At 38.5% G+C, this 19,825-nt stretch overlaps 1 protein-coding gene across 1 annotated transcript in view; it reads right to left on the bottom strand.

Moving 5' to 3' along the window:
* Nucleotides 1-19,825, bottom strand: part of SHLD2 (shieldin complex subunit 2) — an 85,515-nt gene that overhangs the window by 3,281 nt on the left and 62,409 nt on the right. Inside the window, 2 exon segments of the mRNA XM_086680186.1 lie at nucleotides 7,878-8,106; nucleotides 14,040-14,246. Of these exon segments, the coding sequence (XP_086536312.1) occupies nucleotides 7,878-8,106; nucleotides 14,040-14,246 (436 nt within the window).

The raw sequence follows: 19,825 nt of genomic DNA, 5'->3' as shown, positions 1-19,825 counted from the left end.
ACATCCTAGGAATAAGAGAAGGGCTTTTTTTTTTTTTTTAAGTTTCAAACAATAAATGGATAAATTTGATTTATTCCAGATTCATTTTAAGATTTCAGATACTAATATAAGAAAACATATTTTTACACCGTTGTGTAAATTATTTTTAGAAATAAAAATAAAGATAATCACACATTTCCAAAATCACAATTTCAAGTCATTTTTCCCAACTGGGCTCTTTCCTGTCAGAACCAAACTATTAACCAAACTGTTCTGCATGTCACTAAACAGGGAACAAGATAAATCATTTCCAGTATGTCCTACAGCAGAATACTATGTGGGTGTTAAAAAGAATGAGGAAGGGTTATAAGTGCTATTAGGGAAGGAATGCCAGTCCTTAGATGGACTCTAAGGAACCAACGACATGAATAAAACAAAGTGAATATTATTCTATCTATGCATTTTTTAATTTATTTTAGAGAAAGAACATGCAGGTAGGAGCAGGGGAGGAGTCATGGTGGGGGGAGGGAGAGAGAGAGAGAGAGAGAGAGAGAGAGAGAGAGAGAGAGAATCCCAAGCAGGATCCACGCTCAGCCTGGAGCCCAATGGAGGACTTGATCTCATGACCCTGAGATCATGACCTGAGCTGAAATCAAGAGTTGGATGCTCAGCCAACTGAGCCACCCAGATGCCCCATCTATGTATTTTTATTTTTATTTTTTTTTAAATTTTTTTTAAATGTTTATTTATTTTTGAGACAGAGAGAGACAGAGCATGAACAGGGGAGAGGCAGAGAGAGAGGGAGACACAGAATCTGAAATGGGCTCCAGGCTCTGAGCTGTCAGCACAGAGCCCGACGCGGGGCTCGAACTCACAGACCGTGAGATCATGACCTAAGCCAAAGTCGGACGCTTAACTGACTGAGCCACCCAGGCGCCCCTGTATTTTTAAAGAAAGGACCAAAACCCATAAAATACCTAGGAATAAACCTAAACAAAGAGGTGAAAAATCTATACGCTGAAAACTATAGAAATCTTGTAAAATTGAAAAAGACAAAAAAAATGGAAATACATTCCATGCTCATGGATTGGAAGAACAAATATTGTTAAAATGTCAATACTACCCAAAACAATCTACATATTCAATACAATCCCTATCAAAATAATATCAGCATTCTTCACAGAGCTAGAACAAACAATCCTAAAATGTGTATGGAACCAGAAAAGACCCTGAATAGCCAAAGCAATCCTGAAAAAGAAAACCAAAGCTGGAGGCATCACAATCCTGAACTTCAAGATGTATTACAAAGCTGTAATCACCAAGACGGCATGGTACTGGCATAAAAACAGACACTTAGATCAATGCAACAGAATAGAGAACCCAGAAATGGACCCACAAACATATGGCCAACTAATCTTTGACAAAGCAGGGAAGAATAGCCAATGGAATACAGTCTCTTCAGCAAAAGGTGTTGGGAAAACTGGACGGCGACATGCAAAAAATGAACCTGGACCACTTTCTTACACCATACACAAAAAAAAACTCAAAATGGATGAAAGATCTAAACCTAACACAGGAAGCCATCAAAATCCTAGAGTTTTGAGAAAGCAGGCAAAAACCTCTTTGACCTCAGCTGTAGTAACTTCTTACTAAACACGTCTCCAGAAGTGAGGGAAACAAAAGCAAAACTGAATTCTGGAAACTTGTCAAGATAAAAAGCTTCTGCACAGGGAAGGAAACAATCAGCAAAACTAAAAGGCAACCGACGGAATGGGAGAAGATATTTGCAAATGACATATCAGATAAAGGGCTAGTATCCAAAATCTATACAGAACTTATCAAACTCAACACCCAAAAAACAAATAATCCAGTGAAGAAATGGACAAAAGGCATGAATAGACACTTTTCCAAAGCAGACATCCAGATGGCTCACAGACCCGTGAAAAACTGCTCAATATCACTCATCATCACAGAAATGAAAATTAAAACCACCATGAGATACCACCTCACACCAGTCAGAATGGCTAAAATTAACAACTCGGGCAACAACAGACGTTGGCAAGGATGCAGAGAAAGAGGATATCTTTTGCACTGCTGGTGGGAATGCAAGCTTGTGCAGTCACTCTGGAAAACAGTATGGAGGTTCCTCAAAAAGTTACAAATAGAACTACCCTATGACTCAGCAATTGAACTACTAGGTATTTATCCAAGGGATACAGGGATGCTGTTTTGAAGGGGCACATGCACCCCAATGTTTATAGCAGCACTATCGACAATAGCCAAAGTATGCAAAGAGCCCAAATTTCCATCGATGGACGAATGGATAAAGAAGATGTGGTATCCGTATACAATGGAATATTATTCAGTGATCAAAAAGAATGAAATCTTGCCATTTGCAACAGCGTGGATGGAACTAGAGGGTATTGTGCTAAGCGAAATTAGTCAGAGGAAGGCAAATATTATATGACTTCACTTATATGTGGAATGTAAGTTACAAAACAGATGAACATAAGGGAAGGGAAGCAAAAATAATATAAAAACAAGGAGGGGGGGAAACATAAGAGACTCTTAAATACAGAGAACAAACTGAGGGTTGCTGGAGTGGTTGTGGGGAGGGGATGGGCTAAATGGGTAAGGGGCATTAAAGGGGAACACCTGTTGGGATGAGCACTGGGTGTTATACATAGGGGATGAATCACTGGAATCTACTCCTGAAATCATTATTGCACTATCTGCTAACTAACCTAGATAGAAATTTAAAAAAAAAAAAAAAAGTGCTCATGTCCTTTAATAGAACGTTTCCTACAAGTACCCATAGGAAAATGGCAAAGGCCATGAGGACACAGAAAAAAAAAAGCTTTGCAGGAAAGCAAAAGCAATAGCTCTTAAACCACCAACAATAAAAGTTCAACCTTACTTCTCACTTGTAATGAGAGAAATACAGTTAAAGGGCCACTGAGGTTCCATTTGCAACTACTAGATGGTCGAGGAGCATGATTCTTGTTGGCAAGGTTGTGGGGCGATGGGTACTCTCATACATTGGTGCAGGAAGTATGGAATTGATCCGGTGTCGATGGAAGGCACTCTACCAGTATCTGCCAGCCCAGAAATTATCCTGCAGCCATACAATCACTCATAGGAGGGGCATTTGTCTCAGGACGTGCACTGCAATACTGTTAGCAGTTGCGTTACATTTGAACACATCACTGTCTACCCACAAGGCACCAATTAAATATATGCCGATCTATTCAGGTATGGAATACGAGGCAGCCAACTAAAAGTGTGAGGAAGCTCCCTCACTGCTGACATGCACTGATTTCCAAAGTGAAAATGATGAGATGGGGAGAGAGTGCTGTGTGTCACAGGGGAGTGAAATCTGGGCAGGGACGCGCATAGCCTGTGTCTGGACGGAGGCCCAGGACACAGTGGGTGGGGGGAGGGAGGGAGGGGATATTGTCACAGTAAGGCTTTTGTATCTTTTAAACATTTCTATGTTGGTATTAGGAATGTCTTACACATTAAATTTTACATATTAAAAACAATTTTTAAAAATTAAAAAAAAAGAAAGGGATATACATGTGCTGGTGTTAGCATAATAAATTACTAGACGAATATACAAAAAACTTTGACAAGCATGGAATCAGCACTGGTGGTGGACGGGGTGGGTGGGGAGGAACTTTCTGCTTTGTATCTTCCTCCACTGTTCGCATTTTTACCATGGCTATATTACCTCTTTTAAAAATAAATTGTAGGGGCACCTGGGTGGCTCAGTCGGTTAAGCGTCCGACTTCAGCTCAGGTCACGATCTCGCGGTCCGTGAGTTCGAGCCCCGCGTCGGGCTCTGGGCTGATGGCTCAGACCCTGGAGCCTGCTTCCGATTCTGTGTCTCCCTCTCTCTCTGCCCCTCCCCCGTTCATACTCTGTCTCTCTCTGTCTCAAAAATAAATAAACGTTAAAAATAAATTGTAAAAAATAAAATGAGAACAGGTTTTAGAAACAGACTCATTAATATAGAGGAATTTAACATAACAGCTAAACCACACTCCTGATTTTCCCCCTTTACCCACGTGATGATTCTAGGTCTTCCCTCTTTTTCACTCTACTCTTTCCCCCATGCTGTCTTTCCTCCTTCATTCTTTATTTCAGCAAATACACACTCAATATCTACTATGTGCCAAGCACCATGCTAAGCACTGGGTGCTTGCTAGGAAACAAGACAAATCTGGTTCCCTCACATGAGGAGCATAAGAGTTTAGAGGGGCGAAAAGACAGTAAGCATTTTGACAGTGATGCCAAGATGATTCAACAGGGAGAGAATAGTCTCTGCAACAAATCATGCCGGGACAACCGGATATCCACATGTGAAAAAATGAAGTTGGACCCCTTCCTTATAATCCTTACAACTCAAAATACACTATGGACCTATATGTAAGAGTCAAAACCATAAAATTCTTACAAGTATAGGAGTAAATCTCCATGATCTCAGCTTAAGAATGATAGCTTTCTTAGCTACGATACCATTTAAAAGCACAAGCAACAAAAAGAGAAACACATAATAAAAAAATGTTGGCAAGGATGTGCAGAACTTCATATACTCTTGGTGAGAATGTAAAACTGGGCAACACCTTTGGAAAACAGTTTGGAAGTTCCTCAAAAAGTTAAACATAGAGTTACCATACAACCCAACAATTCTAAAACGTACATTCACATGAAAATGTGTACACAAATGTTCACAGCAGTACTATCTATAGCAGCCAAAATGTGGGGAGCAGTCCAAACGTTGAGTTGGGGGGGTGCCTGCTAATGGAAATGGGGCTACTGGGGGCAGGGGTAATGAAAATGTCATAAAATTGACCATGGTGACAGCTGCATAACTCCGTGAATATACTAAAACCATGGATTGTATATCTTGGATGGGTTCATTTGATGCTACGTGAGTTCTACCCAATAAAGACGATTTTTAGAAAAGACAGAACACAACTCAGACAAGTACAAATTGCAATGTGCACACGCCTGGTGCTGTAGCAGAAAATCGCGGGATTAGGAAGGCCTCCTGATGAAGTACCATTTGAACAGAGACGTGAGGGAGCCAGGCTGGTGGAATCAGGCAGAGGGAAGAACACGCAAGAAAGCCCACGGAGAAGAAGAACGAGTGTCCAAGAACTGCCCGAAGGCTGGGGTGGCTGGAACACAGCGAGCAGGGGGATGCGTGGCAGCAGACAAGGTTGCGGGCGCGACACGGGCACGACAGTTTAAGGGGAAACTCCTGGAAGGTGTTTAAGTGAGGCAGCGATCACCCAGTCAGCTGCGTAGAGAATGGGCTGGAGCGGGCAAAGGCAGAAGGAGACCAACTGAGAGACGATGCTGCTCTGACAGTTTGAGCAAGACATAGCAGAGGCTTGGACCAGGCCCACGTGCTGCTGGACCAGGACGCACTGACTTCCCTTTCTGGTTTCACAATCACCGGGGTTTCAGCAAGGCCAGGTGAAAAGGATGCCACGTGCTCTGCAATGTGTGGGATCCCCTCTACAATTGGAAAGTGTCCTGCCTGAAATGTCAATAGTGCCCCTGAGTCTGAGGAACAGGACTAAGATGCCAGCAGTGGAGACGGAAAAAAGCAAGTGAATTTGTGATACAGTTTTGGATGAAAATTTGTAGGACTTGCCAGTAGATCAGACATGAGAGGTAAGGAAAAAGAAATGATTTAAAGGTTATGTGCAGGTTTCTAGGTTACGGGGGTAGACGGTGATGCCATTCACTGGGAAGTATAAAAATGGGAAGAATCCAGTTTGATATAGATGGGAAAAAATAAGAGAGTCAATCTCAGGCATTTTTAATGTGGGATACCTGACAAATATTCAAGTAGGGAATTCAGCATCTCAATACTTGAGCTTGGAGGAAAAAATCAGGGTAAAGATGCAAATGAAAGTCATCAGCACATAGAGAATCCTTTGCAAGCAAGTGTGAGACTCAAACCATGGTATCTAATGTTTCCACTGGAAAAGCAGCTCCAAGTTGCAAGTAACCAACATAAAATGTGATTGATCCACTCACAGTATGGGACTGTCCTGCCATAGGAATGTTCATTAAGTATTTCATAAAAGACTTTTAAGTATAAGAAGTATGCTTGTATCAATCAATACAACCTCCACAGCACTAAATATCAGGTGAACATACATAGACACCTAATAACTGCCTAATTGATGGAGTCTTTGAAAAATAACCAGAGCTTTTTCTTCTTCAGTTTGCTGACTGAGTTATGTAGAGTCCTAAGTGATGACTTATGCGATGTTTTCTGAATTACATATGTGATAATTTGAAAGAATCTGTCATTTAATATCTCAAAGTTTTCTTTTAATCTGGATCCTAAACCTAAGAACAATTTAAAGACTTTTAAATAAATTTTTTAAAAAACCCAACTCTTACTTTGTCTATCAACATTCGAGTAACACAAAGAATTAGCACTACCTCTTCAATGCAGTATCGTTTAGGATTAGACCTTATGTACCTCATACTAGATTATACCATAATCGGGTGATATTGATATGTGAGGTCCTTCTCTTGAACAGTTATTCTTTAGACTGAATATTCAAAGTCTCTCTTCTCTTTAAGGGATATTTATTGAGTAATGTTTTTGTCCAATAAACAATATATTGATTAGGAACATTAAGAATGGCATAAAATAACACATATACTCTGTAAGGAGCCTTAACTGTTGATAAGAAATAAATTTTAGTTAATTATGTTTCTTATATACCATGCATCTTAATTTAATTTTCTTTCTCATACAAGCAACCTTCAGAGTAAGAGCAAAATGTACTTACTTATTTATAAGGTTTATAGATTAAGCTTCTGAAAAATGTTCTTAATGTATACCATGATAACATGCTGAATACATGTGCATTTAGTTTTTATTTATTTTTTTTTTTAATTTTTTTTTTTCCAACGTTTATTTATTTTTGGGACAGAGAGAGACAGAGCATGAACGGGGGAGGGGCAGAGAGAGAGGGAGACACAGAATCGGAAACAGGCTCCAGGCTCTGAGCCATCAGCCCAGAGCCTGACGCAGGGCTCGAACTCACGGACTGCGAGATCATGACCTGGCTGAAGTCGGACGCCCAACCGACTGCGCCGCCCAGGCGCCCCTGCATTTAGTTTTTAGATACTGCAGTAGTTAGAAATAGAAAAGAGCATAAGACACTGATGGCTATTCTATAAAGCCATATAATTTACAAGGTAAAAAGAAAAATATTATCCATGACTGAACATTTATTATTTGAAAAATGTGTCTTCCACTGAGCTGGTTTGCAATTTTACCAAAGAACATTTGCAATCCTTAATTTCTAATATAAAGTTGGAAAAACTAAGGCACAGAAACGTTAAACATCTTATTAGCTTCCATAACTCAGAGGTTAGATCATAGAATACTTTTAACTTTTAAATTCCAATTATATGTTAAGGTAGGGAAATCAGTTTCTCATGAGCCATTTAGATCTTGGTTAAAAATATAAACCAAGTAAAAATTTTCTTCAGTATAGCTGCTTGAAGACAATAAAAATCTCCCAATTACTGCTTTTAAAAATTCCTGTTATGATTACTGGATAATTTTTGCTTTCATAAATAACCATTTGTCATTCAAGGGAAAAAAATGTATTCTCTTGGATTTAGCTCTAGTTAGTTCTCATAGGGTGATGGGCGTTGAGGAGGGCACCTGTTGGGATGAGCACTGGGTGTTGTATGGAAACCAATTTGACAATAAATTTCATATATAAAAAAAAGAAACTTACAAAACAAACAAACAAAAAAAAAGTAAGAATTGATATATACGATTTGTTGGTCATTTCCGGTCCTCTAATAATAAATATCTTCCGTCCCACTGGCTTGCCTGGCTGCCTCACCTGTAGTACAGCTTCTTCATCGTAAAGGGCAAGCAGCTGTAGCACTGTTTATAGATCTTATTCCCATCAGTTTCCAGTTCTGATCCGCACTTTGCACAGCCAGTATATACGATGTCAGGAAGGGAAGAGAAGATGCTCCTCAGGGAGCTGTGGGCATTCAGAGTTATCTTCTGAGCTGCTGTAACAGGTATTACTAGCTCTAAAATCTGGGCTTTGATTAGAATCACTCCTACAAGAGACCAACAAAAAGACATATTTATAAATGATAGGACCAAAATTATAACTGCAGTTTACAAACATGGTTAACGATATGGTTGATTCCGTTGCTTTTACAGTGAAGGATATCCCTGAGGACTCGCTTTTGGTCTTCTCTTTTGTTCACTCTTTCCCTGGACAATCTCACCCGCTTGCAATTTCAGTGTTTACTCTGGGAAGTGATGGGTGAGCTGCCGGTAACTAAAAGTGAAGATTTATTTGGAGAGTTTGGTTGCAGAGGTGGGTGTTTTCTTCCTCTCTGTTCTCTAGCATCATGCAAAATAAGGTCTATCCTTCTTTCAGGGGAAATTCCTTCAAACACTTGAAACCAGCTAATATACCCTCTTTCCCTGTCCTGTCCTTCTTCTGATCATTGCTAAAAGCCAAGTGGCAGGTCAGCTATTCTTTCAGTCTCTGCTTTATCCAAAATAATACACCACTAGCTTATCCTCTGTTTAAACTTTGTTTTTGTTTTTCAATTTCCTGCCCATCACCATCCATTCTCTGGGCATAGGTTACACAGCACATGAGCACCGAGAGTCTGCATTTACGAAATGTGTGACTCGCCAGGACATTGAGCATGTTCCTTGACTGCTCACTGGCTCATGCATTCACCTGTTAGACAAATACTGAGTATCTGGTATCTATCAGGCATTCCCTTTTTCTAATTCACCTTTGCCTTATTATATACTAGTGAGGTCTGTGAGTTCATCTGAGTTCATCTTCTCCCCTCCTCTCCAGATTCAGTTTAAAACCTTTATTTAAGCCTTTGGATTTGTTCTTCTTCATCCTTTTAGCAGGGAGTATACTCCAGGTCAGGAACTCATCCTTCTGGCTACCTATGCTCTTTTTGGGTTGTCTTCTTTAAGACTCCCACTAATGGTGACTTTCCTATTCCTAAGTCCTTCTGTTTGCTTTAGTCTTTTGGCACCCAAAGACTTTTCCAATCATGTCCTGTATCCCTACATGAATTGCAAGAATACGTAGTGGTCAGCATACTTAATAAACTACAGCAGACTCTACATCATACCTTTCCACAGACATGTTGAATCACTAAAACATTGATGAAAGAATTCAATAATTTTAGAAGAACACTAACATCACTCCTAACATTTTATAAATTTACACACCTCTATAAAAGAATTAAAAGTTCATTATTAATGTAGCTTCTGCTTCAAGGGGGCTTATAGCCTGCTGGGTACTGACATTCTGCTGATGGAAGGACCAGATGCTGAGTAAGCATCTTCATTTCTTTATAAGGAGCCAGGCACAGCCTCACCCCATCCAGCTTCTGTGAAGTTTTGTTAAGAGAACAGACTTTCTTAGGAAATTGTCCCATGTTAAGCTCCCTTTCTCCCTCCTTTTATTTAACTGAAACATGTCAGGAAAAAACTGCTTGTACTTCTATATACTCTATCCATTTCTGTCTTAAAAACACATAAACAATGAGAGAAACAATGAATTTAGCCCTCTAAGTGAACACAAAGAGAAGGAAAAATGGCTAAAAGGACCACTCTGAACACAGCCTAACCAGGGACTGACTGTACAGCACAAAGTCTCTGCATGGTTTAACAACGGGGAGTCCATCTCCAGAGTTTGCAAGGACATGCCCAATCCTCAGCCTCAGCCCCCAAACCAAATCTTCAGAGCTGTGAGCACCTATTTTGTTAGTGTTTATGATAGTCATTTTTATTTTAAAATCTATTTCTATGTCTTCAATTCCAGCAGGGAGCTGTTCTGTGTAAGCAGTAGATAATAGAGCTGACTTCTCCATGACACCAAGTTAAATGTAGCCCCTATTCTACCTGTGGCATACTTTCTTGCAGCAACCAGCTCCATAAGCCTATAGTGCTCTTGGAGGGCAGAGGAGGGGTGCATAAATATGAAGCAGTATAAAAATTTGTATATTCTATCATCTGTGTTCATCTTCTAGAAATGTTAATTTTTTAAGGTTTTATTTTTAAGTAATCTCTACACCCAACATGGTGCTCGAACTCATGACCCCAAGATCAAGGGTTGCATGCTCTACTGACTGAGGCAGCCAGGCGCCCCCAGGAATATTAATTTAAATTAACTGTTAGTATTGGGGTGCCTGGGTGGCTCAGTCAGTTACGCATCCGACTTCAGCTCAGGTCATGATCTCTCGGTTCATGAGTTTGAGCCCTGCATTGGGCTCTATGCTGACAGCTCAGAGCCTGGGAGCCTGCTTTGAATTCTGTGTCTCCCTCTCTCTCTGCCCCTCGCCTGCTCACACTGTGTCTCTCTCAAAAATAAACATTAAAAATTAAAAAAAATTAATTAACTGTTAGTATTAATAAATGTTGCAATGTAGAACTAGGTATATGGAGTTCTTCTCTAAGAATAGATCTCTGTATTCCATTAAAAGTTGGGTTTTTTGAGAGGTGTTACTGTTTTTGTTTTCCACTTGCATTCTCCTTAGACTTAATAATGGTCATATCTTGGAGAACATATATGCATACATATGTGAATTAACACTACACAAGTCAGAAAATTTTAATCTGGCATTTGGCCAACGTAGAAAAAGGGACTGGATTTATGCTCCCATCTTATGATATAATAAAAAATAAATATTTGATCTTTGTCCCTAGTTCCTGGCACAGAGCTCTAAAAAATGCTTGGATCTCCAAGTGATAAGAGTGACTTCCGTATGCTAATAAGATGATGACAGGCGGCTGGGCCCATGGGCAGCTTCAGGTCTTGGTGGGGAAGGGGGCTGATGACCAGAAAGACCAAGGCATGGTTAGAGAGTTGGAACTTTCAGCTCCACCCCCCCAAACTCTGGGGAGTGGAAAGAGGTTGGAGATTGAATTAATCACAAACAGCCAGTGGTTTAATCAATCATGCCTACACAAGGAAACCTTGATAAAAGCCTTAAACAAAAGGGTTCAAGGAGCTTCTGGGTTAATGAACATGTTGAGGTACTGGGAGAACCTGAAAAGGGTGGAGGCTCTGTGCCCCTTCATCCATACCTTGCCCTGTGCATCTCTTCCATTTGGCTGTTCCTGAGTTGTATCCTTTATACCAAACCACTAAATGCAAATAAAGAGTATTCCGGGGGCACCCGGGTGGCTCAGTTGATTAAGCGGCTGACTCTTGAGTTAGGCTCAGGTCATGATCTCACAGTTCAGTTTGTGAGATGGAGCCCTTGTGTCAGGCTCTGCATTGACAGCACCAGCGCAGAGCCTGCTTGGTCTTCTCTCTCTCCCTCTCTCTCTCTCTGCCCCTCCTCTGCTCACACACGTCCTGTCTCTCTCTCAAAATAATAATTTCTTTTTTTAATGGATACATTGGAGTTCATCAAGATTCAAAACTTAGGGCCTTCAAAAGACCTGGTTAAAAGAACAAGTGAGAAGACAAATGATAGACTAGGAGAACATCTTTGCAAAGCATGTATCTAATAAATAATTTTTATTCAGAATATAAAGAACTCTCAAAATTCAATAATAAGAAAATAATCAACCCTTGTTTTTTATTTATTTATTTTTTTTTTTCAACGTTTATTTATTTTTTTTGGGACAGAGAGAGACAGAGCATGAACGGGGGAGGGGCAGAGAGAGAGGGAGACACAGAATCGGAAACAGGCTCCAGGCTCTGAGCCATCAGCCCAGAGCCTGACGCGGGGCTCGAACTCCCGGACCGCGAGATCGTGACCTGGCTGAAGCCGGACGCTTAACCGACTACGCCACCCAGGCGCCCCCAACCCTTGTTTTTTAAATGAGCACAAGATTTCAGTTGACACTTCATCAAAGAAGACATATGGATGGCAATGAAGTACATGAAAAGATGCTCAATATCATTAGCCAATAGGGAAATGCAAATTAAAACCACAACCACCTATCATTACGTAAATTAAAAAGAATGCTCATACCAAGCGTTGACGTGGATATGGGAAAAACAGAACTCCCACACACTGCTTGGTGGAAATGTAAAATGCTACAACTACTTTGGAAAACAGTTTGACAGTTTCTTAAAAAATTAAACACATATCTACCATACAATACAGCTATTTATTCAACTCCTAGGTACCTACCAGCAAAAAAAGAAAGGACTATGTCCATCTAACACTTTATACATGAATGTTTATAGAAGCTTTACTTATAATAGCCAAGAACTGGAAACAACCCAGATGTCCATCAGCAGATGAACAGACAAATCGCAGTGCATTCATACAACAGAATAAAAAGGAATGAATTAGTGATATGCACAAAAGCAGAGATACATCTCAAAAGAATTTGCTTAAAGATGCCAAACAAAACAGTGTACATAATATATGATTCCATGTATAAAAAATCATAGAAAAGTCAAACTAATCTCTGGTGATAGAAAGCAGATTGATTGCCTAGAAGGATCAGGGGGCAGGCATGCGTGGAAGGGAGAGATTACAAAGGGGCAGACTGGTGATGGTTTAACGACTGTGGTGATGGTTTCATGGGTTTCGTGTCAAAACTCACCAGTGTGAATGTGTATACTTCAAATAAGGGCAGTTTACTGTATGAAAATTATGCCCTAAAAACTCAGTTAAAAACCTTTTTAAATCTGACACTCTGAGCCATATTTGAAAAGCACTCTGATAGATCCTCTGCTCTGCCTATGATACAACTTACACCTTTCTGTGGATGTACCAAAAGGGGGTATAGCGTGCCAGCAAAAAGTCCCAGAAATAAACTTGAAAATCTTAGCATGTGATCTCTTAGGAGCTTCAAACCCATTTCATTTTGGAACAGATTCTTTTTTATTAGAATTGTAAAAATAATCTTATTTCACTTAAACCACACCTAGCATTTAATAAAATCTAAAACCATCTATAAGAATTCAGAAAATCACTCATGCAAACGGGAGAATAAAATTAAAACTTACTATCAAGATCCAAAGTTCCTGAGATATTCTTAAAAACTTAACCTACAAAAGCACCAAAAATGGTAATCTTATATAAATTCTGAGAAAAAAAATTTGACCAAATATTTTCTTCTTCATTAGAAAATTTAAATTATGTAACAATAAACCTACAGATACATTCCATTTTTTTCAACCCTCATTTCCCCTCTAAAAACAATTGCTACAAAACCACTAGAAAACATTCTATTAGTTTCCAAGATTGATGATCACTGACATTTACTGATTGATTATTGGCATTTAGCAACCTTAAATACATCCTTGAATGCCATCTAATTTGTTATACCTTTAACTAGGAGTTAGCATACTTTTAGCATCATCTCTGTACTTAGGAAGCCAATGCAATTTATGAGAAGTATTTTCCACTTAACTTGTATCACTTTATCTAGTTATTTTCACTATTTGACTCTCTTTATTCTGAAGTGTATAACATATTGAACCCAAAGCACATTCCTTTTACTACTGCACTCTAATTACTTTAATGGTATTAAGTTCATGGAAAGCATGTATGTGAATAAAATCCATTTCCAAAGCCATTCTTTCATGTAGTGTTTCTAAGGATTAATTTTATACCCATATATGCACACACACATACAAATACGTGAGTTCAGAAAGTACATTATATTTTACTAAGCAGTAAGCAAATTGCGTGGATTCTATATCAATGCTAAATTTTAACAACCATGTATAGGTAGCAGCTTAGTAACTTGATAAAATGCTTATCTCAACAGTCACTCTGGTTAGGGTCATTTTTCTATTTCCGGTTTATTAAATGATGAACGGCTTGTATAAATATGCAAAAAATATTTTTAAGTAATTCTCTAATAATTACAACTTAACCTCAAAGGATTGGTAGGCAGAAAGCTCAGAAGATGCAAATATCTGGTTCGGCTATTTATGATGATCTGTATTTCACTTTTATGTTCAATTGTACATTTTTCCCCACAAATGGCAGCTTAAACTAGCAGTGTCTTACATATATAGAGATCTTACCTGAACACTTATCCTCTAAGTGTGTTGCCAAATCTGACATCTTCACAAAGGAGGGCATGCTTTTTTGGAATTTTGCTTTAAATTTAACCGCCCTTATATCATCATCAAACAGGCACTCACAGGATGACCAAGATGTTGTATGCAATTCTAAGCTTTCTAGGATGTAATTGCGCTGAACAAAAAGATATTTAAATTCCCAAATATAATCTTAAACAAACAAACAAAAACAAAAAGTCACCAAAAAAGAAATAATCTAGGCTCAGAATCAAATTAAATAGATCAATCTGATTAAATCAGTTAAATGCAACATTTATCGCACTAAGGAATTTGGGTGTAAAGAGACAAAATGTGAACGCTGTTTTAAGGCAATAGGATAAAGATGCTGGAGATAATTTTAATAAAAATGTTTTCTAAAGATTTCCTGGTCTCTTAAACAGTCATAATTTATCATAACCAACTGCTTTTCAGACTAGCTATTTCCTGTTTTGGTATTTATAGGCAAAGATTTTTAAAAATAGTAAGGCATAGAAATGGACACATGTCTGCCATAAGTAATACCTCTCGTTGATTTTCCAACACCTTTGTTTTCTTATTTAGCTAATTTTTCCAGGACCAAAAAAAAAAAAAAAAAAGCATTGAGAGACAATTGCATGTATTTTTAGCTCCGTCAGTAATAATCTGAATCCTTAAAACCACAGTAGCATAGAGCTCCTTTTCAAATAATCACATTCTATATTCATAAATTCAACTTTATAATAAAACAAAAAGATTTCTTAGCACTAAGTTTTCTAATAATAACAGCTATTTTTATAAAACAGTATTTTTAGTTTCCTTCAGGCAATAAATCTAATTCACACCCCTCCCCAACACTGCCTCCTTAGTTTTTTTCCTTAGTTTCGTTTGGAAAAATGGACAGTCTTAAAAACGGTAAATCTGTACAGACAGAGCATCGTTAGGAAGAGCTAAAGCATATATATTCCAAGTTATTGCTTAAAAACAATAGCTATTTTTAAAATGGTTTGCTTGTCTTATTATAAAATACATGCTTAGAAATGAGAGAAGCTAAATAAGCAAATAAATAACACCTGTAACCTCAACATCCCCAAATCAACACAGTTAACACTTTTGTGGACATCCAGTTGTTTTCAATGTGATTTTTACTTAATATGTTAAATATATTTTGTATGTCCTTAAGTATTATTCTATATTAATTTTTTTAATGTTTATTTACTTTTGAGAGAGAGAGAGAGACAGAGAGACAGAGAGAGAGCAAGCAGGGGAGGGACAGAGACAGAAGGAGACACAGAATCCAAAGCAGGCTCCAGGATCCGAGTTGTCAGCACAGAGCCCAATGCAGGGCTCGAACCCATGAACCACGAGATCATGACCTAAGCCGAAGTCGGATGCCCAACTGACTGAGCCACCCAGGCGTCCCATTATTTTATATTATTTTAAAATACTACATAATATGTCAATACTTTGGCACAGATATTCCAAAATCTTAAAAACTATTATAGCAATTCCCTATTAAAAGCATGTTGGTTGTTTTTTCAATTCTTTACTATTATAACAATACTGTGATAAATATATTTTTAGCTACATCTCTATAGCCATGAGAAATTCCTAGAAGTATAATCATTAGGCGAAAGGTATTCCAAATTCTGAGATTTTCAAACACATTATCAGTTGTCCTCAAGAAAGGTTTTGCCAATTTACATTTCCAATAGTTTACGAGAGTAGCTGTTCCTCCACATATTCTCTATCAATTTCTCAGGAGAAAAATCACAGGCTGTCATTATTTTATTTGTGTGCCTTCAATTACTAGTGAGTAAATTTTTTTCATACATTCATTGGCCATTTTTATTTCTTCTTTGGGGGACTTTCTGTTCATATCTCTTGCCCATTTATCCATACAGATATTTGTCTTTTGCTTATTGCATTATTTTCTGACAAAATGCAATATTTTTTTCTGGTTTTTCACTTTCTTTTTAATTTGGTATATGGTGATTTTTTTTTTTAATTTTTTTTTCAACATTTATTAATTTTTGGGACAGAGAGAGACAGAGCATGAATAGGGGAGGGGCAGAGAGAGAGGGAGACACAGAATCGGAAACAGGCTCCAGGCTCTGAGCCATCAGCCCAGAGCCCGACGCGGGGCTCGAACTCACGGACCGTGAGATCGTGACCTGGCTGAAGTCGGACGCTTAACCGACTGCGCCACCCAGGCGCCCCCTTTTTTTTTTTTTAATTTTTTTTTTATGGTGATTTTTATGTACCGTTCTTGTTGCTGCATTTTTTTAACCTTCTAATCTTTTTTTTTTTTTTTTTTTTAACATTTATTTATTTTTGAGACAGAGAGAGACAGAGCATGAACGGGGTAGGGTCAATGAGAGGGAGACACAGAATCTAAAACAGGCTCCAGGCTCTGAGCTGTCAGCACAGAGCCCGACGCGGGGCTCGAACTCACGGACCGTGAGATCATGACCTGAGCCGAAGTCTGACGCTTAACCGCCTGAGCCATCCAGGCGCCCCATAGTGTTATTTATTTTTGAGAGAGAGAGAGAGACAGAGCATGAGTATGGGAGGGGCAAAGAGAGGGAGACACAGAATCCGAAGCAGACTCCAGGCTCTGAGCTGTCAGCACAGAGCCCGACGCGGGGCTCGAACTCACGGACCGCGAAATCATCACCTGAGCCGAAGTCGGCCGCTTAACCGACTGAGCCACCCAGGTGCCCCTAACCTTCTAATCTTTAGATACCAAATAAGTTTGCTTATATTTTCTTCTACTACTCACGGTTTCTTTTTTTAAAAGATATTTGAAACTTTAATGCATCTGGAATTTATTTTGGCACAAATATGAAGTATAAACTTAATTCTCCTTTTTCTCAAATTGTTAGCTCAATATTTCAAACATTACCTGCTCTTTTTCCAAAAGGAAAAAGTTTCCTTTATTTCTTAATTATAAATAAAATATATTTACTATAAAATATTTATACAATAAAAGAAAAGAGCAGTAATAGATAAGATTGGCTAATGTTTTAATATAGTAGATCATGGGTACTGTAGCTCATTATATTATTTTGTATATATTAAGTTTGAAGTTTTTACTAAAGGTTTAAAAAATAAATGTGGATTCACACATCCATATACTTCAAACTAGAGGCATAAAGAAAAAAAACACACATAGGATTTTAGTATCTCCAATTCTTTAGTATTTAGTATTTCCAATTCTTTTAATGTATACACATACTTACATACCCGCTTTATTAAAATGGGATCCTACTGTACATGGAACTATATAATGTACTTATTTTTTTCCTTTTTCCATGTTTTTAATTGCCATTATTGCACCAATACGGCATATGCTTTATACACATATATATTTCATTTTCAATTTTATCATGTACTGTTTAAAGTAAATATTAACATCATTTCCATCTCTCCAGGCTAATGAACATACATATCTTTGGTAGTGAATACTTTTCTGTGTCCACCCAGACCACAAATGACCTTCTCAACTGCTCCTTCACCCTCTGAAATAAGCTCAGGCATTCCTATTGTACTTTCCCACCCTGTCCCTGAGGCCACAGTTGATTGAATAGAATTCAATCCGGGCAATCAGATTTTCCGTGCTAGGAATTTGGAAATGGCACTGGTCTAGGTTAAAAGGAAAAGTAAGAGCAGGAGCTACAGAGTAACCATCTTCTGCTGCCTTCCCTATGGTTGAAAAGCAGAGGAAGTCTGCAAGGAGTGAATAAAGCAGACAGAGAAGCTGCCTGGTACCCACAAAGCTTTTCAGCTCCCAGTCCCAAGAACCCCTGAACCCATCAGCGCTCTTGCTCTCTGCACCCTGAGACATCCATTCCTGTATACTTCAGATACATCCCCCTGAATTGTTGAAATTACCCAGAGAAGAGGTCCAGTTCTAACTACAAGCCCTCTGTGCCCAAGTTTAAATGTAATTTCTTAATACATTCCATGGATGGCAAAACCTCTGTGCACAGACATTTTCAAATGTGTGGGGGTTTTTTTCTTATCATTTGAAATGAAGTTACTTCCTCCTCAAACTTGAGTCTCTTACTTCTTAAAGACTGGGAATTTTGACTGGTTGCTTAATCTGTATTTTATTCTTAATTCATTTATTCATAAAGAAAACAGGGGCACGAGGGTGGCTCAGTCGGTTAAACGTCTGACTTCAGCTCAGGTCATGATCTGGCGGTTTGTAGGTTCGGCCCCACGTCTGGGCTCTGTGCTGACAGCTCAGAGCCTGGAGCCTGCTTCGGATTCTGTGTCTCCCTCTCTCTCTGCCCCTCCCCGCTCACACTTTGTCTCTCTCTCTCTCTCTCTCTCTCTCAAAAATAAATAAACGTTTAAAAAAGAAGAAAACATCTATGAGGGCAGGCACAGTGCTGTGTAATGAGCATACAGTAGGGAACAAGCATGGCAGGATGCTTGTATTCATAGAAATTTTAATCTATGGAGAAAATCAGTTTTCAAGCAAGCAAATAAGCTGGATAATCCTGATTGTGTTCAGTGGCACAAATGGCCTTCAAAGAGTTGATCTGATAGAGAGTGGTTATGCATATGTGTGTGAGGCCCCTCTGAGAATATGAAATTGGGGCTGAGAAATGAAGGAGCCATCCACGCAGGGAGCTTCAGGGGAAAGCACTGTGGACAAAGGAAACATGTAAATTCAGGATCCAAGCCAGGAAAAAGATCAGCAAGTTCAAGTAACAGAGAGGAGTCCTGTGCAGGTTGGACTAGTTAGTCTGAGGGAGACTGGTATTGAGACAATTTGTAATACATTTTTATATTGAATCATGAATTAAGGATGTGAATAGATTTCAAACTTCCATGCAGACCTAACTATGATTTTGCATGAAGTATAATCACAAATGTTGGGATCATTTGCATTACTCTGCCTATTTAGTAATATCACAAGAGTGATTTACTATAATTTGTTACATTTTTAAAGTATTAGATTTCTATTAAATACTTTCAGGTGAATATTGCATTAGAATGGCATTCACTTCTGAATAGCTTATTTTATGTACCCACTTATCCCTAAGAAGTCCACACTCATTAGGACCTAGACTGTGATCAACACTTGCTACATATGAGGCATCCCAAATTCCCATGCATATTTCAAAAGAATGTGAATTTGGCATTTCTTATTATTCTTCCCCCAAAACATCACCTCTGTGATCTCCAGTATTCAGTAACAACTACCTGACGGTCATTTCTGATTATATCACCTACATGTGAGTTTGTTATCCTCAGGAACAAGTAAAACCAGTGCCCAGTGTGGAGGTTAATATAGAGAATGCCTCAAGAAATCCTAAATGAATACATAAAATGCTAACAATTTCTGAAGGGAGAATCACTTACTTAGATGATCCTTCAAAATTGGTATTATCCTAGTTTAAAAAGAATAATCTTGAGGTATTGAGGTGGATATCATAACTTAAAAGTGATGGTAATGAATAAAGTATGCTAAATGAATGAATGAACAAAGAACAACTGTATCTTAATTCCTGGACTCACAAATTTTCAATATTAACCTAAATACCATAGAATTATCTAGAGACAACTGGAATGTCTCTTCTATTAACCAAAGAACTACTACTTTTCAAAGAATATCCACATTAAGCACAGAGCAGTGTGCTTGGCTACAGCTCCATTATCAATGGAATAACACCTTTGACCTACATTTTGTCCCACATGCACTAGACTCATGTTCCCAGCTCTGACATAATGGTCAATAATGATGGCTGGTCTACCACTGA

The sequence above is a fragment of the Puma concolor genome, chromosome D2, assembly GCF_028749965.1.
Source record: "Puma concolor isolate L17-30 chromosome D2, mPumCon1.1.hap2, whole genome shotgun sequence".
Taxonomy (NCBI): Eukaryota; Metazoa; Chordata; class Mammalia; order Carnivora; family Felidae; genus Puma; species Puma concolor.
Note: the sequence above shows the minus strand (reverse complement) of the source record. Positions and strands in the feature narration are given on the sequence as shown.